Raw genomic sequence first — 23,010 nt, forward strand, 5'->3', positions numbered from 1 at the left:
CAGCTATAGGGAGAGGAAGGGGAAGGGTGTCTCAGAGAAGCAGGAACAGCCTCTGGGAGACAAGGAGTCAGAGAGGGTGAAGAGCTCGCGAGCTCCCTGGTTCGCGGAGAAAGGACAAGTTCCCGAGAGCAGCGGCACACGGCTTTCCCTCGGAAAGAACAGACCCCTGAGGTCAGTCCACAGCCCACGTGCCCGTCCTCACTCATCCAGCCGCCCCACCTGAGTGAGCCACCCGCTGCAGGCGGGGGTCGAAGCCGACCCTTTGGAGTCGCTCTGTGTGGGCCAGGAAGAAGTTGACGACGCCACTGGTCACCACGCAGCTGGGGAAGCCGTCCAGGGGCCGGAAGAATCCTGACCTCCGGTGGAGACAGTCCCCATTCTCACCGCGCTCCAGCAACAGCTTAAACTGGAACACGTTTCCAAGCACGCTGCCGCCTACCTGGCCGGTGGGCAGAGAAATCTATGTTAGAGAAAGAAGACTCAACATCCACAGAGCCTCTGCCAGGAAGCCTTACCGGACTGAACCTCAGCTACAACAAGAATCATGCCCTTTCTCTATCTACCCGTCATATTACACTTATACCCAGCCCAGACTGCAAACAACTTCTCTGCTCCGCGGACCCTACAGCAAGCTCACTCCTTTCAGAAGGCAATTCATTCCCTTCCGTCAGGAGGAGGGGTATTTGGATGCAGGTGAGAGGCAGCCTGCGCGTGCAGTGGTCCCTATGTGGACTCCCTGTAGCGAGCCATTTGTCTCATGCTGTCTTCCTCCACCCTCTGCTCCTGGCTCACTTCGATGCACTGCCCGTCCGCACACTCAGGGGAGATGTGTGCATCTGTGTGTTCAAGCCCTGGCAGAACAGGCCGAACAAGTACCTCTATTCCTGAACCGTCATAATCATCTAGCCTGGCACAGCAGAGTCTGATCATTGTCCCCCATCACCTGTTCTTTCCTTCCTCCTCTTAGTAAATGAACCCTCTGAATTTTAAGGGGACTAAATTAAGGTATAGCCAACTAAAGATGAAATTTCCCCACTTCTCTCACAAGGTTTGACCATGTGTCTAAGTCTTGGTTGAAAGGATGTAATTTAGGATAGAAGTCTGCAGCTTCTAAAAGGATTACATTCTTAAAAGAAAACTGCTTGTCCTCCACTCTCTTCCATCCATACAGCTGAGGACCACAAAGCTGCATGAACAGCAGGGAAGGAATCTGGTCCAGGACGACCCTGCAAGCAGAGTCTAGTGCCAGCCTGGATTCTTACACAGGCGGGAAGTACACCTTCTATGTTGTTTATGCTATACTGATTGAGTAGCTAAGAGACATCTTAGTTAATCCAGATGCTTTGGGAACTGTCCACCTGGAGTGAGAGGACTGGTCACGATGCTACTTTTTATCCATTTTCTTTTTTTTATTATTAACCATTTTATTGAGATATCTTCGACATATTAAAATTATATATATATTTTAATTTATACAGCCTGATGTTTTGATATCAGTATACACTGTGAAAAGATCACCTCACCCAAGCTTATTAACAAATCCATCCCCTCTGTGTAGTATAGCTATCTTCAGAAATTTCGAGAACACAATGCAGTATTATTAACTCTTGTCACCGTTTTCTTCCCTTTTCTATATGTAGATTGACTTTTGATGTTTTGCTATTTTTTTTAATGTTATTAAGGCCATGTGTGCTTTTACACCTTTGCACCACTGACATTTTTTTAATGGTGTGTGGCAGAACCAGAGCACCACTCGCTTTTGTCCCATCCCAGTCCAGGGAGGAAGTTAGAACTGACGCATAAACACACCATTTTAAAGACAAGAATGTTGGTGAGTTTTGTGGGGGTGGGGTGTGTGTGATTTGCTTAAAGAAAAGTAAGAATGGAGGCAGAAGGAGAATCACACGTTTGGAGGGGTGGGTATAGCTCAGTGGTAGAGTGTGTGCTTAGCATGCATGAGGTCCCTGGTTCAGTCTCCAGTATCTCCCTTAAATAAATGAACAAGCCTAACTACCCTCTCCAGCAAAAAATAAATAAATAAACTGCCACTTAAAAAAAAAAAGGAATTGCATGTTTGATATCTGATTCCTGTGTGATGGGCTCAACCCTGGGGCTGCACTGCCTCATCTCCTGCATCAGCCTCCCCACTCACCTCCTCATCTCTGTCCTCGCACACTTTCCTCTCTTCTCCTCCCCTTCCCTCTCTTACTCATCAGATTGCAGTAGGGTAGACCTGGCAACTCTCCCTTACCACGTCCAGTTCTGTTTTCTCCAGGACATCCACCAGCACCTCAATCTTGGTCTTGTTGTTGAAGATAAAGTCATCGTCCACCCAGAGAACGTATTTGGTGGTGACCTGAGATATGGCCAGGTTCCTACCAGCAAACCAACCCTGTGAGTGGAATGAGGTTAGATCCGTGGTTGCCGGCCCTGCCACAGATTAGCATCACCTGGGAGCTTTCTCAGTTCCCAAAAGCCAGGCTGCACCCCAAACAGTGGCTGAGGACCTCTGGGTTAAAGGGAGTTCATGTCTCAGAGACACTGGAAGGAGGACAGTGACTGTCTGGATCAAAGATTGAGACAAAGAAAGGCTAGAAAGCCCTTCCTTGGCCTCTGGCCAAAATAGCCTGATGGAAGTCCTTGTGCACGTGACAGTCTTTGTGGTTTTCCTTCCATTTCCCCTCCTGTTGCCTGGAAGATGTGGGGGGATGGGACACTCTGGAATGTATAATATCCATTTCCTTCTGTGTGGGCTTTAAGGAAGGTGTGTGGGGAAGAGAGAGACACACGCCAGCAAGTGTGGAATCATAGGGATGAGAGGTTCCTCTGCTACTGGATCTGCACATCAGGAAACCTGAGAATGTCAGACACCTCAAGTCACTTAGGAAGACCTCAGTCAATTTCTACATCAAGTGTGAGGAAAGGTGGGTTACCTACCCCGTTAACACGGGAAAAGGGAGAGTGACCCGATTTCTCTGTGAATTGGGAGTGAGCAAGGGGACTCAGAGGAGGGTCCTACCCCTAACCACGCCCAGATCCTGCTGCCTTGGGAAGGCCACTGAAGCAGCCCCATCCAGGATAGAATGGGACTCTGGGGCCCTCTTGTCCCAGGACCCAGGTGTCTCCCCATCTGGGAGGGATGTACCTTTCCAAAGGGCATGGTGTAATACTCCACGTGGTTGTCATTAATTTTCAGGGGCTCCTTGCTGTCATCAGCCACGATCACGGTCAAGTCTGGGTAATACTGGCGAATGCTCTGGATCATGGTCTTGAGCTTGTGGGGACGGAGGAAAGTTTTGGTGGCAACAGTCACCAGGTCTCTGAGCTTCCTCTCTGGGCAAGAAAGGGTGGAGGTTAGAGCTCTGTCTTTGGGAAGCCTCACTATCTTGAGTTGCATCGTTCTGGGGGTTTCTTTTTATGCCACGACCTCTCAAGTGTTTGTGGACCTCATCCCTCTTGTACACAGTTGGTGTTTGTTAGTTGGATTAGAAAATAAATATGTTTAAAACATACCCAATTTGTTTAAATGTTATGTCTTCTATTCTAGAGCCTCTTTCCTGGTTCTGTTGGCTCCACACTGCTGTTTCTTACTGTCTACCTGGATGCTTTATTTTATGCTTGCCTGTCTGCACTTGGTTTGCACCCTGCCTTCATGTTGGTACTAGGCTTTGAGATGCACAGAGCTTTGCCCCTCAAGGGGTTTAATATGGAGGGTCACGGAGCCCAGGAAGAGGAGACAAGTTCTAAAGGACTCAACATGCCTTATCATCAGCCACACTCCTACAGAGGGAGGCTGCCTGGTCTTTATCCTTGGGGAGATGCCAGTGGAAACAGGTCCACCTGGAGATCAGAAGGGCTAGACCAGATTGTGGGTCTTAAGGTGTGTGATTTACAGAAAAGGTTGGAGAAAGGACAGCTTTTCTATGGAAAAGACCCTAGGCTGAAACAATTGTAGCAGCTGGTGTGTTTGGGGGTTCGAGCCAGGGAATGGTGCCACAGCAGCTGATGGGGCACATGGGACGTGGGGTGGGGTGGGGTCAGCTGGGGTTAGTGCACACTGAAGCCACAACTCCACCTATTGTTTGTGGGTGAGTGCTCCGGAACCCCATGGCAGAGCCACTCTCTTAGAAAGACAGAAATCAGAAGTCATTCCAGAACCTCTTTTTTTTTTTTTTTTTTAAATAGAGGTACTGGGGATTGAACCCAGGACCTTGAGCATGCTAAGCACACACTCTACCTCTGAGGTATGCCCTCCCCTCCCTGAATCTCTTTTTTAATAAATGTTGCACCATTACCCAGCGCCTCCTAGGTCTGAGAGCGAGGGGAGAGATATTAGTAGAAATGAGACAGGAAGACAAGAGTACAGCTATTTTGGAAAAGGACCTGGGGAAGGCCTTGGCAAAACAGGCCTTTCAAGCTAAAGTAGAAAGACCCTGGGGGCCTGAGTCCCAGAGATAAAAAGCCAGGCTCACAAGAATGAAAGATTAACTTCACCTCTCACACGAATGAGTATACCTAGTTGTCACAAGACAAGAAGCTCAACTATCAATTTTACCTGTTCCTGTGCTTTCTCGCAGAGAATTCTCATGCCTTTCTTTCCCTCCACAGAAGCACTGCCTATTCCTGAGAGCCAACAATGGAGCCACCTGCAGCTGATCAAAGAAGTTTGAGGATTTCTGGAAATTATCAGTGATCATGAGACAAACCCTCCTTTTTGTTACAAAAGCAATTCGCCCTTTCTACTCTGGGAGCTGGCCCTTTTTTCCTGCCTTCTCCCTTGTGCACAAGCCATCTATTTGAATAAAAAGTTTTGCTTGCCTAAGAGTCTCATGGAAGTGGAATTCAGTTCTGTGGTACTGGCTGTCCAAGAATCTGGAAAGGGCCTGGTAACAGAATCAAGTAAATCATGTTCAAGAGCATGTCCAGTGAATCCTCTCTTCCCCTTTCTCTTCTTAGGCCACATGACAAGTTTGGTTCTTTTGTTATAGTAAAGAGGGGTGGGGGGTGGGTATAGCTAGGTGGCAGTTCGCATGCTTAGCAGGCAGGAGGTCCTGGGTTCAAAACCCAGTACCTCGATTAAAAAAATTTTAAAAGAACAATAAAAATTATATATAAAAAAAGAGAATCAGAGGTACGAATCATCATAGGAGATGGTCAAGGTAGGGGACTCCCAGCCTACTTAGCATTGTGCTTTGAGATTCCTTATTGTTCCAAACACATAGCAATGATAAAGAAAAATGCAAAGATATAGCAATGTTCAAAAATAGACAACATTTCTTCCAAGGAACAGATATCAAAAGCAGTGAGCAGAACCGGAGCTGGGCCTGCTGCAGTCTGGGGTCAGAACAGCAGAGGAGGCTGGGAGGCTGAGCCTGAGGGTTAATGGGATAAAAGTGTCTCATAGGGTGTGTGGGTCCACAGCCAGGCTTGTTGCTAGAAGCCATGGACTGGGTCAGTTGCACTCCCTCTGTTTCTCACCACATACTACCTGCTGGGCAAGGAACCGAAAACAGCTATCACTCCTGCACACACCTCTGGATGCAGAGATGATACCACTTCACAGCCAAGTTCTGTGCCAAGACACCCTCAGGCCCAGAAACTGGCTCTTCAGTGATGCCAATATCATTATAGGACAGGGACCCCAAGACTCCAGTATAAAATGATGGACTAGGAATCTGGGGCTACTGAGAGTAGAAGCAACTGTAAAGCTGTGAGGTGGGAAGGAGTCAGGAGAGAGACAGAAAGGGGAAGAAAGAGGGAGGGAGGGAGGGAAAAACAAAAATAAACTAGCAAATGAAAGCGCCCCCTACTCAAGATGAGCTCACAAGCAAAAATTCCAAGACACTCCAACAAAACTAGTATGAAGGACAATAGCCAGCAAATCTACCCTGTGCAGATGAGTCCACTCTAGGTAGACAAAATAACAGAGAAGTCTGAAAAGGACATTAAATGAGAATGTTCAAAATCTCTCAAGTGATAAACGACAGAATCACACATGTGAAAAAGAAAATATGAAACAAAAACAGGCATAAATGAAATGAGAGTATTTGGATATGAAACCAACTTAAAATTGTTGAAGATAAAGGTAAAGTAAACCAAAAGGGAGACATGACTTGAGATGTTTTTTAAATGTTTTAACAAGCATAAGATAGAACTATGAACAACTTTATGATAAAAAAATAGGTAATTTACATCAAATTTACGAGAATTCTATAGAAATATTTTGACTTTGAATATAAAATTGATTCAATGGACATACAGATCAATAACCACTAAAGACATGGAATTGATATTTTAAAATTTCTCCCCTTTATCTCACTCCTTCCCATTCACATTCCCACCCCAACCACCTCCCCAGTAACTTAGACCAAAAAAAAAAAAAAAAAAAAAAAAAAAGACACAAGGACCAGATAAATTTTAATGAAACTTCAAGAAACATATTATCCCTATTTTATTTCAATTCACTTCAGAAAATAGTGAAAAAAGAGGAAAGCTACCCAATTCATCTTATGAGACTTGTATAATACTGAAAACAAAACTGGGCAAGGACATTACAGGAAAAAGATAGTGTCAGCTTTGAATACAGATGCAAGACTCCTAAATAAGACAGCAACAAATTTAATTCAGCATTTAATTACATAATGCATTGCAATCAAGATGGGTTTGTTCCAGAAATGCAAGAACAACTTCAACGGCAGAAAATCAATCAATGTAAACCACTCCATGAACCCAATTAAAGGAGAAAAATTATTCCAGTAGGTGCAGACAAATTACCTGATAAAATTCAATATTCATTCATAATAAAAATTCTCAGCAAGGGAACAGAAAATAGAAATTAGAAACGGAAAACTTTTTAGCAACAGAAATGGAAGGAAAGAAGGAAACTTTCTCACCCTGATACACCTATACATTCCTACACAGCAAACATAAATGGTGTAACATTAGAATATTCTTCTTAAAGTTAGGAAGAGTCAGAAGTGCCGGCTCCCACTGCTACTATCTAACACTGTATCAGAGACTTTAGCAAAACGCAATAAGACAAGAAAAAGAAACAAATTCTAAGAATTGGAAAGGAAGAGACAAAAATCATTATTTGTTCAAAAGACTCTATACATTAAAAAGAAATCACTAGAATAAGTGCAGAAAGGATGCTGTTTGTAAGCTCGACATTCAAAAGTCACTACTGTCCTACATACTAACAACAACCAATTAAACTGTAGAAGAAAAAGATCCAATTTATAAAGACAATGAGAAGTACAAGGTACCTAAGACTAAATCCAAAAAAATGTGCAATTCCTTTACAAATAAAATTAAAAAATAAATTATTGGAGAACCTATGAGGAGACCATGGCATGGAGACTATAACATGGAGACATATACTGGATTCATGGCTGGGAATATTCAACTTCATAAAGTTGTCAGTTCATTTCTAATTAATCTACAAATCATATGAAATGCTCATCAATCATGAGCTGACGTTTAAATTTTCTAAGGAAACAGAAAAGACCAAGAAGTGCTAAGAAAATTTTGCTAAATGAAAATTTTGCTAATCATCCTGAAGTATGGAATTTCTCCCCATTGGCTATAGAACCTGTTATAAATTGTATTGAAATGTTGTGGACCAAGCCCAAGATAACAGATCAAGGCAACCATAAAAAGCCTGAGTTCAGAACCCCCGCATGCATGAAACAGGGTGTGTGAGGGGCTGGCAGTACCAGTCAGAGAGGTTGGACCACTTGGTATGTGCTTGTGGGATAGGATGCTCTCTGTATACAAAAAATTAGGTCCCCATCACATGTCACACAGAAGCATAACTTCTAGGTGGCTTAAATACCTAAATATGAGAACCAAGCATGTACAGCTTTTGAAAAAAAAATACAAGAGAATATCTTTATGGCTCCAACGTAAGGAAAATTTTCTTGAACAAGGAACAAAAAGCAAAAGCTAGAAAAACAACAATGAATCAATTCTGTTAAAGGATAAAGCCTTTAAAAATTGTTTTTGTATCTATTCTTTTTCAGATTCTTTTCCATTATAGGTTATTACAAGATAGTGACTCTAGTTCCCAAAGGATAAAGTTTGGTAACAACAAAAGATCCCAGAAACAAATCAAAAGACAAGCCATGGACTGACAAAAGGTCAGAAACTAGAACTTCATGCTGTAGTGTGATAACTTTTCATGAAAAGTTCAAAGGTTTGTTAAACCACACTGTGTGCACGCAGTGTAGGAACCGAAATCTACACTGTAAATGTATGAAAATAGGGAAAAGAAAGATCGTGGCTTCTGGAAGAAGAGAGGAGAATTAGATCGTGGAGATTTCCACTGTATCTATAACACTGTATCTTCAGAACAAATCTGAGGCCGAAAGGAGGTTTTTGTGAATTTCTTGTACTTATCTTTCATTTTTGAGATAGTTATGATGTTAAGCAAATACTTTAAATATCCTCCTCAAATATCCTTCTCCATAGATATTTAATGCTGTTACTTTTAAATGACAATTTATATTTTGAATAGAATCTATTTGAATAGATTACATTTTTAATGTATATTAAATCTGATATTCCACAGAATGTCAACTGGTTCAAAATTCTAATATATTGAAAGTAATGCCATGAAAATCTCCCCATCCTTGTCCCCAGCTACTTGGTTCTTCCCTAGGGGGTTACCAATGTTACCAAATTCTTGTTTATTTTTCCATAATCAAGCAATTATGTACATACGCTTTTCTTCCCCCACTCTTTCTTTTTACAGAAACTATAGCTTACTCTTCACTCTTTTCTGTACCTTGCTTACATCCTGGAAAGCATTCTGTATCAGGATAAAAAAATCTTCCTCCTCCTCTCTCCTTCTGAATGCCACTGTGATTATACGGATTTAACCAGTGCCTCCCACTTTTAAGGTTTTTGTCATTGCAAACAATTCTGCAATAAATATCCTCAAACAAAAGTCATTTCACACAGATATAAGCATCTGAAGGATAATTTCTAGAAGTGGGATTGCTGGCCCAAAGGGCACACATATTTAAAATGTTGACAGATATTGCTAACTTGCTCCAGAAAGGTGATGCCAATTTACATTCCCATCGGCAGTTTGTAAGAATGTTGCCCGACTCCTTGTCCAATGCTTTTTGATTTGAATGTAGTTTTCATTTGTACTTTTCTTAGTGTGAAATTGAGCATACATTTTACTGGCTAAAAGCACTGTTGAATTTAACTTTTTGTGAATTGGCTTATTCTTTTCTTATTGACGTTCTTATTGACTCACACGTGCTCCTAAGTTAGACCTTTGGCTTTAACGTATGTTGAAGACATTTTTTCCCCATTTTGTCTTTTGTCATTTTACTTTGCATATGGCAGGTTTCTGTCATAAAAACATTAAATCTTGTTATGTATTTTATGTCTTTAGTCTTTTTCTTGTAGCCTCTGGGTTGTGTGTCATATTTAGAAAAGTCTCATACTGTAAAGTTATTTTTAAACTCCATATGTTCTTCTAGTGCTTAAAAAATTAGATATTTGCTCTATTTGGAATTTATCTTGGTATGAGCTGTGAGATAGATTCAACTTGTTATCTGCCACGCAGCTACACAGTTATCCTATGTGATTTCTTGAATAATCCACCATTTCCCCCTTTAATTTGAAAAGCTACCTTTATCACATGGTAAAATTCTAATATGTATATTTCTAGACTTCTAATTTTAGTCCATTGATATAGCTATTCATGTACCAGTACCACTGTTTTCATAATTATTACTTACTAAAATGTTATAATCCATTAGGGTTTTTTTCCCCAAAATAAGCACAGCCATACAATGAATTAAACATGACTAAGCAGTATTAGGAGAGTATATTCTAGCATTTTTTCCCTCAAAACAAAGCTTGGTAACAGGAATCCTATCAGAGCTTTCTTTTCATCGATTCCTGTCCCCCATCTCAAAGAGGATCCCCTCTGAATCTCACCAATCGCCCACAGGACCCATCCTGGAGCCCCAGGGACAAGGGCCTTACCTGGTCCAGGGTCATATAACTTTGGTATGACAGGATGGCGGATGGTCACCGGAAACTTGGCCACTGAGGACTGGGACTCCAGACTCACTAGAGGGAGAAACAAGGAAAGGGTGGGCATACTGCGTCTGGGTCACTCTCCACGCTGCCCTGGAAGTCGACATGATGGGGGAATGAAGGATTGGTGGGACGAGACTAAGGACCACATAGAGTCCTAACCTGCTGTGTGTCCCTGGGGCAACCTGCTGATTGCCTCAGAAACTCACATCTCTTCCCCATGAGAATCTTGGGGGTGAAGTGGGCTTGCAACAGAGGGGTGGATTAAGTTTGACTTTGCCATTTATTAACTGAAATACCTTGGGTAGATCATTCTGTCTCCTTCTCTGTCTATAAAACCAGGATAATACTACCTGCCCTATTTTACCTCATGGGGTCATTTTGTGATAAGAGATGTTTGCAAATCTGAAGGTGGAGAGAATTCTCTCTCTAGTTTGTGTTCCTAGGTAATCTGTCCCACATGTCATCTTTTCTGCTTTATCTCCTGGAAATGCATCCTGTGTAGCTGATCAAAATGGAAAAGGGTGACTTTAATTCATCTAGAAAGGAACTGGGGCTGCCCTGAGGGTGGCAGGAATTGTTCACCCAGGCATTCTGGGGGTGGGAGTGGGGACTGGGATGGGAGGAGGAAGACAAAGCCACTGGCCTTGGGACTGACAGTTCCCCTACATCCTTCTTCCCTGTTAGTGTCCAGGACAAGATACTGATGCACAGACTGTGCCCTCCCTCCGCTTCCACAGCTGAAGTCTTCAGCTTTGATTGGCAGAGAGTTGGGGAAGAGAACTCGATGGTTTCTAGGTGCACAGCATGAATGATCTGTCCTCATAGAGAGACAAGCAGGCACTTCACCCCTGGAGTCTCTATGGGGTCATGGGGATAATATTGGGAAGTTAGGTGTTTAGGGTTAGAAACAGGAGCCCAGGAGGGATCGTAAATGCAGGCAGGCTTCCTGGAAGATGAAGACTTTGATAGCCCGGTGTTGTTTTTCTGGGTCCCTAAGCATTTTACCAACCAAGGACAGGCTCTCACCCACATCCACCCTGTGGTGCTGGTACTCCGTGCTGGTGTATGTCATATGCTGGAGGATGAAATTCAAGAGCTTCCGGTTACTGGTTGAAATGGTCAGCTGCTTCTGACCTCTGCCCTGCACCACACTGTCTGGGATGTCAGCGAGGGTGTTCAGTGTCCCCAGAGAAGCTGTCAGGGTGACCTAGGGCGGATGCAATAGAAAGACTAAATGCAAAGAAAGGCACATACCCAGGATGACCAGCAGTGGGCAGAGCGCATAAGGATGAGAGAAGACCCATGGGTGACCCTGAAAGCTAGGGTCTGGCTCTGCCAGTGTTGCTGCCCTAGCCCCACAAAGGAGAATCAAGCCCTCAGATTTGGTCTGTTCAAGGGCCATTTCTTGAAATATTCTTAACTCTTGGCTTGCAGGATAGCATTCTTAAAGATTCCTTCTTACCCCTGCTGGCTGCTCCTTCTGACTTCCATCTGCCAACTCCACCTCCTCTTCTATCTAACCTCCAAAGAGAGCTTTTCAGGGTGTGGTTCTGCATCCTTTTCCCTTACTCTACACCTTTTCATTAGAGGAGGCAGCTCTAAATACCATTCATAAGCTGGTGGTTTTAAAATGAAACTCTCCAGAGGGATAGATTAGGAGTTTGGGATTAACAGATACACATTACTAAATATAAAATAGATAAACAAGGACCTACTGTACAGCACAGGGAACTATATTCAATTTCTTGTAATGAGCTGTAATGGAAAAGAATCTGAAAAAAATATATATGCATGTATGTATATGTATAACTGAAATGCTTTGCTGTACACCTGAAACTAACATTGGAAATCGACTACATGTCAATAAAAAATAAGAAATATAAATAAGTAAATAGATAGATAGATAGATAGATAGATAGATAGATAGATAGATAGATAGATAAAATCTAACTCTCCAGCTCCTATCTTTCTGAGATCCAGCTGCCTGGCTGGCTGCTCTGCTAGGAAGTTTCACAAGCAACTCAAATTGCTATCTTCAAAAGTGAATTATTGATTTTTTTTCTCTATAAATCTGTTTTCCACCCCATGCCTGGCTCTTCCTGCCTTGGGAATGGCGCCCTCACCCACTTAGCCGTTCAAGTCCCCAGCGGAAGTCATTCCTGCTCTGCTCTTCCCCCGACACCCACAGCCAATCCACAACGAGTCCTGGCGGCTCCACCTTCCACAGGGAGCTAGAATCATCTGCTTCTCTCCCGCCCCCTGGCCTCTCCCTAATGCCACTCTCTTCCCTTGCTTTCTTGTCTTCTGCAACAGCCAGTTATCTTTAGGAAACGTAAACTGGATCATGTCATTCCAATTAGTCAGTTGACAGATAGTTTTTGAGATCTAAATTACAAGCACTGGGAACAGAGCAGTGAATAAGACAGACTCCCTGCCTTCAGGAAGCTTATATTGTAGTGAGGAAGCTCAGTGCTAAGCAGATCATGATACATCTAAAGTAATTCAGGTACCATAGGGCCGTGAAGAAGGTAACACAGAATAGAAAGAAAGTGACAGAGGCTGGGGGCCATGGTTCAGGGGACAGAGGCAGCCTCTGGAGGACAGAGCAGCTTTGCAGGTTTGCTCACTCACCACCCACTCCAACGGCAGCTGGCACGCAGAAGTGGGAAAACCAAAATGACAGTTCCCAGACTCCTTTTTAGTTGGGGTTCTGGATGTGATTTAAACCCCGCCCACCAGATACACTTGCATGAGACACTGATTTGGAGCTATGTTAGGCGGGGACAGAAGAGCAGGGCACAGAGTATCTGCCTTGCTGGTGCTGACCTGATGGAGCCATCGCAGCCTGGCTGGGCAGTAGCGTCCTCTTGCAGCAGAAGTGGCAGGACCCATGGTGCCCCAGATCTTTGAAAGTCCTACCTGGAACTCTAGCCATGCCGTGGCTGGAAAAATCATGCCTTCTATAGGCACCCTTCCCCCCTCCCCGCCTTGGACTCATGTCTAATATTTAATCAGGATAGGGGTTAGTCAAAATCTGAGGCCAGCCACCACTGATCGGGGGAAGAGAGCATGGACAGCGAGCCCAGGACAAGATGCAAAAGGGTCTGGGAAGGGAACTCTTGCCTCATAGGTGGGAGCATCTGGTCCTTCAAACTGGAGACCTGGAAAAAGGACAAAAACACCATGTGAGAGGATGTCCAGGGCTCCCTGATGCCCACACCTTCATGGTAGACTCCTACACAACCCTCCAGAGTCCCTTCAAGTGTCACCTCCTATCCAGGGTGTTTGCTGACCACTCCTCTCTGCCCAGGGCTCTGTTAGATGGTATCCCATGGTCCTTCTCAAACTCCAGTGGTTCTAAGGCCTCTGATGCCCGCCCTCAGTTTTGTATAGGTGCTGTAAATCAATACAGTCCCTTCCAGGTAGCTCTGTTACTGAAGGGAAGGAAGCAATAGATAAATAATGGATCAGCCTTATATGAGTTTCCTAGAATAGGAAAATTCTACTCAAATTCATAGAGACAGAAAGTAGAATGGTGGTTGCCAGGGGCTGGGTGGGAAAGAGAATTCATGTTAAATGGGTACAGAGTTTCAGTTGGGAGGATGAAAAAGTTCTAGGACGGATGCTGGTGATGGTTGCAGAACAATGTGAACGTACGTAATGCACCAAACTATATACACTTAAAAATGGTGAAAATGGTAAAATTATGTTATGTATATTTGATCACATTAAAAAGAGAATTATCCAAAATGGCAAATCATTTTCTAAATGACTGTTCAAAAACACTAGCAAGTCATCCCAAATGTTCTTACTTTAGAATCTATCTCTGTTGTTATGACTAATTCAAGTTCTAATTCATACAGATCTTCCCATATGGCCTTAGAGAACTTACTACACTCCTCTGTGAAAAGAATATTTACCTCACAGGGATGTGATGCTGACCTAGAGGAGTGTGTAAAATTCCCTCGTGGAGGTGAATTTTAACTGACATAAATACTCTTTTCAATAATGCACTCCCTGGAGTTGGACTCATGCTTTACCTGCTCCCATGATGCTGGAAGACACCAAAAAGCCAATTAGGTCCTAAGATTCCTTGAGGCAGACAGATTTCTGTCCTCTTCTATGTTATCTTGGATGCCCAGGGAGGTCACAGCTACTAAGGATGATTCCCAGTGGTGGAAACAGTGAAACTAACATTGAAATCACATCAAGCTTCATGCATTGTGCTGGGTACACAGCAGGTACTGAGTGAATGACTGTTCCCTTCTCCTCCCACCTTTTGCTTAAGAGGGAATAGGAAGGTTGCCTGGGTGCTCTCCAGATGCAAATGTGCCTACCTGGGATGGGAACCGTGTGCAGGGGCATCACTTCCACCCCATGGACCGGGTACCCAAAGGGGAGGTTGGGCTGAGCCAGCAGGGGTGGTGGGCGAGGAAGCCCTTCTCTGCAGGGAAACAAAACCATTAGCAGCTGCCTTGACGCTTGTCCCTGGTTAGTTCTTAAAGTGATGTCTGTGCACAGAGCTTTGTGCTGCCAATGGGGAGAAATCAAAAGGAGGTTGACCTAATCTGACCTCCATTTTCTCCCCGTCCTTTATTCTAGCCCCTCCATCCAATCAAGGCAGATTATAGCAAAACACATTAAAAATTAAAATCACAACTGGCAAAAAAGAAGAAACAAAATAATCAGATTGTGTGGGCCAAACCAGCTGCAGCAGCTAAACGCCAAAGTGACATCTGAACTTCCCGGTAGCCAGGGTATAAAGTGATTGATTATCAGCACGCTGGTCTTATTATCACAGGGACAAAGCAGACCCACTCTTGAAGGCAGGTAAAACTTTTCCTGGCACTGGACTTAAAAAAAAAAAGTAGGAGCGGATGTTGCCTCAGTATTTTTAGAGCAAACACAAGAGATGATTTTCAGACGGTTTTGTCGTTGAAACCACCTTCAGTCACAGGCATAACACAATCCCCTGAGACTGATTCTTTGAGGGACTAAGATAACGTGGTTGACACGAAGGCTTCAGGGACCCAGCTTAACCAAGGAAATCATTTTGATTACTTGGGAGAAAGATTAAACTACCGAAGTATTTATGTGAACATGAAAACGACAAAATTTAAAAATGGAAAGGGACATAGACAATTAACAGAAGAGGAAACACAAATGGCTAATAAATATATGAAACATGCTCAGCTTCAATATTAAGCAGGGAAATGTAACTTTAAAAAACAATGAAAAAAAACCTGATAACTTCCCCTTAAAGTTTTAAAATTTGATGACAGCGAGTGCTGATTAGGTAGGGGTAATACGTGAGGTACTATACTTACCCACTCTTCATGAAAGCCTGAATTAACACAGGCTCTCTTGAGGGCAATGTGGCAATATTTATTAAAAGCAGAAATAAACATATCCTGACAGCAATTCAGGTGCTAGGCAAGGGGAGAAACACTTGGCGTGTGTCAACAGTAAGCCATGTGTAAGGAGGTTTGTTTCAGTGTTGTTTGAAATGAACATCCTTACACATATCTAATGAAATAAGGAAAGAATGTAAGTAATAATGTAATATTATTATGATAAATTATGTGAATGTAATAATGAAAAAGTTACAAAGATCTGAGTATCTTTCAATAAGGGAATGGCTTTAAAAAATTCAGTGTATTCATATTCATAGCTGTATAGCAATTAAAAGGAATGAACTAGATGTATAGATCACTCTTAAAAACCTATCACTGAGGCTTCTGATGCCACCTATGTGCTCGTTCGGTGCAGACCTGGTACCTCTTTTGCGAAGCGGCAGCTGAGGAGACTCCAACGCTTGCATGACTTGCGTGATGGACAAAAAGCCCAAGGAAGGAGTCAATTCTGAGAACAGTGATCATGTGGATGTGAAGCGGGTGGGTGGAATGGTTCTGCCATGCAATTTAAGATGAAGAGGTGCACACCACTTAGCAAACAGGTGGAAGTCTATGTGAACAGGGGCATTTGTCTATGAGGCAGGGCCAATTCAGATTTGACGGGCAGCCAATCAGGGAGACAGACACACCTGCACAGGTGGAAATGGAGGATGGAGATACCACTCATGTGTCCCAGTGGCAGACAGGAAGTGTCCACTAGAAAATGAAACCTGCTACTTTGTTCCTCCAGACCAAGGAGACATTCTCAGTCAGAAAACCGCAATTTGGTTCTAACCACATCCTGACTAACTACAGTATAATTTTCTTAATTCTTTCATTTCCCCCTTCCCCTTTGTTATGCATAAAGTGACTGATATATGTGCACACGCACAGAGCATTTTCTAAACTAAACGGTCAATAGTATGTTTCGCTCGACATCAAATGGAGATGGGATGGGGAAAATGCCGATTCTGTGAAAATGCCCCCTTCTCTGTTCACTCACCTCTTGTTCTTATATTCATTAAGTAATTTTACTTCCACTGTTCAACAACAACAAAAAAAGAACAAGATAAAAAACCGTGCATACTTTGTTCTACTGGAGAACTTTAATGTTGTCCATTTATCACTATAAAACCAAGGACATTTTTGTAACTTTTTTGTACATAGCTGTTACAATGTAGGGTGATCTGTATTTAGGTAGGGATAAATTACTCGAAAAGAAGTCAATCTGGGATAGTTTTTCCTTCAAGTTAAGCGTCTTGTTTTTTTTTTTTTTTTAACATTATGTTGTTTAAATAAACTTTGTTTAAAATGAAAAACAAAGCCCATATCTTTGAATGAAAAAAGCAAATTTCAGAATGATTTGTTCTTTTGGTACCAACTACATTAAAAATATACACACAAAACCCCAGCAGTATATGTTTATATGAATATATACACACACATAAACGTATGAGTGATTATGTGTGTTCACCTGAGTGTGTAACAGTATAAAGAACAGTATAGAATAAAATCTCCCTGCTACTTAGTACCCCTCATCATCTCCTGCAGAAGAATCACTGCTTGCTGTTACCAAGAAGTTGGAGAGTTGTCTTATTCCCCTAGGTGAGCTGGGACAGGAAAACACTGGGGAACCACTGACCTCAGCCAAATCTGTACTTACTGAGCTGAGAGAAGTGGGTTTCTAGCCTGAAGATGCCAAATGAAACTCAGAGGAAAAGAGCATGTGAAACAGTGAATGAGGAAACAATCCCTGATGACTGGTGTGCTTTCCAAAGAGCAGGGCTAGGAAGATCCGGGGTAGGGTCATGCTTAGGCCCGGGGAGGGTTGGTGTCCAGACTTCTGGCCTGAGGGCCGGCCAGTCCCTCTCAGCTGATACCTCTGGGATGTGGTACCCAACCTGTGATAGTCTGGCTTACACCTACCTGTACTGCCAGGTTAAAAACCCAGGTCTAAGTCCTGTCCATCCCACAAGTTCAGACCTGCCCCATCCCAGCAAGAAGCCACTCGACTGTCAACAGTGTGCAAAGGAACAGAGTGAGCTGGCAGATGGAGTGTGTGCATCTGAGTGTAGTTTATCCAGAATGTAATTACAACAGAGCTGGGTGGGGGGGTTCCTTAGACTGGAGGGGGAAATGTGAACATCTGGAGCCCCTGACGGACTGGGTGAGGAGAAGGATCGTCCTTCCTGAGAGCATGGGGAGCTGAGTAGCAAAAAACTTTCCCCAGAGCTGGGCCTCTTGGATACCCCTAAATTGGTAGCTAGCACGTCAGCCATTGAATGTGGGTGTCTCAGTGACTCGCCCAGCCCACTGTCCACTGGACAGTTTGGACACTTTGTGTGAAAGGGGCTTGCAAGGCAAAATCTTGCTCACTCGCTTGCCCCCCCCCCAATAAGGGACACACAGCCACTGGTATTCATGTGTAATAGTGGGTGCAGGAGCTATCTTGTACTAAATTGTTGGATCTATAGGAAATTTGCAAGCCACCTATTACCTATAGCCATTAACAAAAATTAAATCATATACACTTAAAATTAAATATAATGAGAACAAAGGTAGTAAACACTCAAAACTCACCACTTCCTAATTATTTTACTACCTCTTCCTATGATCTCCGCTTCTGAGGTAATTTTCATCTATTGCATCTGTATGGTGGAGATACTACGTAACTGGAATTCAGTTGTCACTATGTCAGTAGGCTGAAATCAGCCACAGTGTGATTATTAAAAAAAGTCATAGAAATTGGCAAACACTCCAAGCCATTATCAAAAGCCCATTGTTTTGTTTTGTTTTAACTGAAGTATAGTCAGTTACATTGCATCAATTTCTGGTGTACAGCATAATGTCACAGTCACGCATATATATACATATATTCATTTTCATATACTTTTTCATTAAAGGTTATTACAAGATGTTGAATATAGTTCTTTGTGCTATACAGAAGAAATTTGTTTTTTATTTTATTTATTTATTTATTTCATTGAGTTATAGTCAGCTTACAATGTTGTGTCAGTTTCTGGTGTACAGCACAATTTTTCAGTCACAATGAACACACGTATACTCATTTTCATATTCTTTTTCATCATGAGCTACTACAAGATCTTGACTATATTTCCCTGTGCTATACAGTATAAACTTGTTTATCTTTTCTATATGTACCTTTCAGTATCTACAAATCTCGGACTCCCAATCTGTCCCTTCCCACCCGGCTCCCTCCTGGCAACCAAAAGTTTGTATTCTATGTCTGTGAGTCTGTTTCTGTTTTATATTTAAGTCCGTTTTGTCTTCTTTTTCTTTTTTAGATTCCACATATGAGCGATATCATATGGTATTTTTCTTTCTCTTTCTGGCTTACCTCACTTAGAATGACATTTTCCAGGTCCATCCATGTTGCTGCAAATGGCATTACATTGTCATTTTTAAGGCTGAATAGTATTCCATTGTATAAATATACCACATCTTCTTTATCCAGTCACCTGTCGATGGACATTTAGGTTTTTTCCATGTCTTGGCTATTGTAAATAGTGCTGCTATGAACATTGGGGTGCAGGTGTCTTTTTGAATTAGGGTTCCTTCTGGATATATGCCCAGGAGTGGAATTGCTGGGTCACATGGTAAGTCTATTTTTAGTTTTTTCAGGAATCTCCATACTGTTTCCCACCACGGCTGCACCAAACTACATTCACACCAACAGTGTAGGAGGGTTCCCTTTTCTCCACATCCTCTCCAGCATTTATTGTTTGTGGACTTTTGAATGATGGCCATTCTGACTGTTGTGAGGTGATACCTCACTATAGTTTTGATTTGCATTTCTCTGATAATTAGTGATATTGGGCATTTTTTCATGTGCCTATTGGTCATTCATATGTCTTCATTGGAGAATTGCTTGTTTAGGTTTTCTGCCTAGTTTTGGATTGGGTTGTTTGGGTTTTTTCTTATTATGTTGTATGAGCTGTTTATCTATCCTGGAGATCAAGCCTTTGTCAGTTTCATCTTTTGCAAATATTTTCTCCCATTCTGTAGGTTGTTGTTTTGTTTCGCTTATGGTTTCCTTTGCTGTGCAAAAGCTTGTAAGTTTAATTAGGTCCCATTTGTTTATTTTTGCTTTTATTTCTATTTCTTGGGTAGACTGCCCCAGGAGAATATTCCTGAGATGTATGTGATATAATGTTTTGCCCTATGTTTTCTTCTAGGAGGTTCACTGTGTCTTGTCTTATGTTTAAGTCTTTAAGCCATTTTGAGTTTATTTTTCTGTACGGTGTGAGGGAGTATTCTAACTTCATTGATTTACATGCTACTGTCCAGTTTTCCCAGCACCATTTACTGAAGAGACTGTCTTTATTTCATTGTATGTTCTTGCCTCCTTTGTCAAAGAGTAATTGACCAAAAGTTTGTGGTTTCATTTCTGGGCTCTCTATTCTGTTCCATTGATCCATATGTCTGTTTTTGAACAATACCATGCTGTTTTGATTACTGTAACTCTGTAGTATCGTCTGAAGTCTGGGAGGGTTATTCCTCCAGCCTCATCCTTTTTCTTCAGTAATGCTTTGGCAATTCTGGGTATTTTGTGATTCCATATAAGTTTTATTATGATTTGCTCTAGTTCTGTGAAATATGTCCTGGGTAATTTGATAGGGATTGTATTAAATCTGTAGATTGCCTTGGGTAGTATGACCATTTTAACAATATTGATTCTTCCAGTTCAGAAGCATGGGATATCTTTCAATTTTTTAAAATCATCTTTAATTTCCTTAATCAATGTTTTGTAGTTCTCTGTGTATAAGTCTTTGACCTCCTTGGTTAGATTTATTCCTAGGTATTTTATCACTTTGGGTGCTAATTTAAAAGGGATTGTTTCTTTACTTTCTTTTCCTGTTGATTCATCATTAGTGTAAAGAAATGCAACTGATTTTTTTACATTAATCTTGTATCCTGCTACCTTGCTGAATTATTTTATTAGTTCTAGTAGTTTTTGTGTGGCTTTCAGGGTTTCTTATATAGTATCATGTCATCTGCATATAGTGACAATTTTACCTCTTCTTTTCCAATTTAGATCCCTTTTATTTCTTTTTCTTGCCTGATTGCTGTGGCTAAGACTTCCAAGACTATGTTGAATAGGAGTGATGAGAGTGGGCAACCTTGTCTTGTCCCAGATTTTAGTGGGAAGGTTTTCAGTTTTTCGCCATTGAGTACTATGCTGGCTGTAGGTTTGTCATAAATAACTTTTATTATGTTCAGATATGTTCCCTCTACACCCATTTTGGTGAGAGTTTTTTTTTTTTTATCATAAATGGGTGTTGAATTTTATCAAATGCTTTTTCTGCATCTATTGAGATGATCATGTGGTTTTTGCCCTTTCTGTTGTTGATGTGATGTATTACATTGATTGATTGGCATATGTTGAACCATTGTTGTGTCCCTGGGATGAACCCCACTTGATCATGATGTATGATCTTTTTTATGTGCTGTTGGATTCGGTTTGCTAATATTTTGTTGTGGATTTTGCACCTATGTTCATCAGTAATATAGGTCTTTAATTTTCTTTTTTGGTAGTGTCTTTGTCTGGTTTTGGTATCAGGGTGATGGAGGCTTCAAAGAATGAGTTTGGGAGTACTCCCTCCTTTTCAATCTTCTGGAAGAGTTTGAGAAGGATCAGTATGAGTTTTTCTTTGTATCTTTGGTAGAATTCCCCAGTGAAGCCATCCCGTCCTGGACTTTTATTTGTAGGGATTTTTTTTATTGCTAATTCAATTTCATTTCTAGTGATTGATTTGCTCAAGTGGTCAGTTTCTTCTTGATTCAGTCTTGGTGGATTGTATGTTTCCAGAAGCATGTCCATTTCTTCTAGGTTATCCATTTTGTTTCCATATAGTTGTTCATAGTATTCTCATATGATATTTTGTATTTCTGTGGTATTGATTGTAATTTCTCCATTTTCCTTTCTTATTTTGTTTATTTGCACTCTCTCTTTTCTCGTCTTCATGAGCTTGGCCAGAGGTTTGTCAATTTTGTTTACTCTTTCAAAAAACCAGCTCTTGGTTTGATTGATTTTTTTCTGTTGTTTTTTTAATCTCTATTTTATTTATTTCCTCCCTCATCTTTATTATTTCCTTCCCTCTGCTGACTTTTAGTTTTTTGTTGTTCTTCTTCTTTTCAAATTCTTTTAGCTGGGATGTTAGATTGTTTATGTGAGATTGTTCTTTTTTGAGGAAGGCCTGTATCACTATTAACTTCCCTCTTATCACTGCCTTTGCTGCATCCCACAGATTCTGTGTAGTTGTGTTTTCATTGTTATTTGTCTCAAAGTATTTTTTAACTTCTTCTTTGATTTCATTATTGACCCATTGGTTTTTTGAGTGGCATGTTGTTTAATCTCCATGCAGTAATTTTTTTCTCCTTTGTTTTTCTGTAGTTGATTTCTAATTTCATGGCATTGTAGAAAAGATGCTTGAAATAATTCTCTCCTCTTAAAATTGTTGAGGCTTCTTTTTTGCCCGAATACATGGATCTATCCTAGAAAATGTTCCATGTGCACTTGAAAATAATGGATATTCTATTTTGGGGAGGATGTAAAGTTCTGAAAATATCAACCAAGTGTAGTTGTTCTATTGTATCATTTAATTTCTCTGTTGCCTTGTTTATTTTCTGTCTGGAAGATCTGTCCAATAATGTTAATGGGGTGTTAAAATCTCCTACAATGATTGTATTCCCATCAATTTCTCCGTTTATATCTGTTAGTATTTGCTTTATGTATTTAGGTGCTCCTATATTGGCTGCATATATGTTAATGAGTGTAATATCCTCATCTTGTATTACTCCTTTAATCATTACAAAATGTCCTTCTTTATCTTTCTTTATGAGCTTTGTTTTAAAGTCTATTTTGTCTGAAATTAGTATTGCTACACCTGCTTTCTTGTCATTTCCACTTGTGTGGAATATCTTTTACCATCCTGTCACTCTCAATCTATGTATGTCCTTCTCCCTAGAGTGGGTCTCTTATATGCAGCATAGAGTAGGTTCTTGTTTTATTATCCAGTCTGCTGCTCTATGTCTTTTGATTGGAGAATTTAGTCTATTGACATTTAGTTTTGCAGTTGATTTAGTATTTTCTCTTTGTTCCTTCCTTTTTCTTTTTGTGGTTTGATAATTTTCCTTTTTATTATCTTGGGGGTTTTTTGGTTTTTTTTTTTTTTTTTTAGTTTTTGTGACTCTGTAGTAAGTTTTTGGCTTGTGGTTATGCTGATTTGTACATATATTAATCCATTACTATAACTGTTTGTTTTAAACAGATAGTAATATAATCTCAAACCCATCCTACCAAGCACAAAAAATTTTTGAAAGAAAAAACTCTATATTTTCTTGCTCCCCTCTCCCACCCTTAATGATTTAGATATCCTCTTTTACAATTTCATGTTTATTCTGTTGTAATTCATGGTATTTATTGCCTTTCCAATTATGGCTTTCTCCTTTCTGTAGCATCCTGCTTCTTTTCTATTTAGAGTAGACCTTTCAATATTTCTTTCAGCATAGGTTTAGTGTTGCTAAATTCTTT

The 23,010-nt window shown here is 41.2% G+C and overlaps 1 protein-coding gene and 1 pseudogene across 1 annotated transcript in view; one reads left to right on the top strand and one right to left on the bottom strand.

The window, feature by feature from the left end:
- B4GALNT2 (beta-1,4-N-acetyl-galactosaminyltransferase 2) overlaps nt 1–23,010 on the bottom strand; it is a 49,810-nt gene that overhangs the window by 2,836 nt on the left and 23,964 nt on the right. The window contains exons 4-10 of the mRNA XM_006194054.3: nt 14,400–14,506; nt 13,186–13,223; nt 11,089–11,269; nt 10,006–10,092; nt 3,146–3,333; nt 2,252–2,392; nt 220–439 (exon numbers count right to left, since the gene is read on the bottom strand). Coding sequence (XP_006194116.2) covers nt 220–439; nt 2,252–2,392; nt 3,146–3,333; nt 10,006–10,092; nt 11,089–11,269; nt 13,186–13,223; nt 14,400–14,506 — 962 coding nt within the window. The remainder of the gene's footprint in view (nt 1–219; nt 440–2,251; nt 2,393–3,145; nt 3,334–10,005; nt 10,093–11,088; nt 11,270–13,185; nt 13,224–14,399; nt 14,507–23,010) is intronic.
- LOC116656841 lies at nt 15,503–16,245 on the top strand (annotated as a pseudogene).

This window comes from Camelus ferus, chromosome 16 (assembly GCF_009834535.1).
Source record: "Camelus ferus isolate YT-003-E chromosome 16, BCGSAC_Cfer_1.0, whole genome shotgun sequence".
NCBI classification, from domain to species: domain Eukaryota; kingdom Metazoa; phylum Chordata; class Mammalia; order Artiodactyla; family Camelidae; genus Camelus; species Camelus ferus.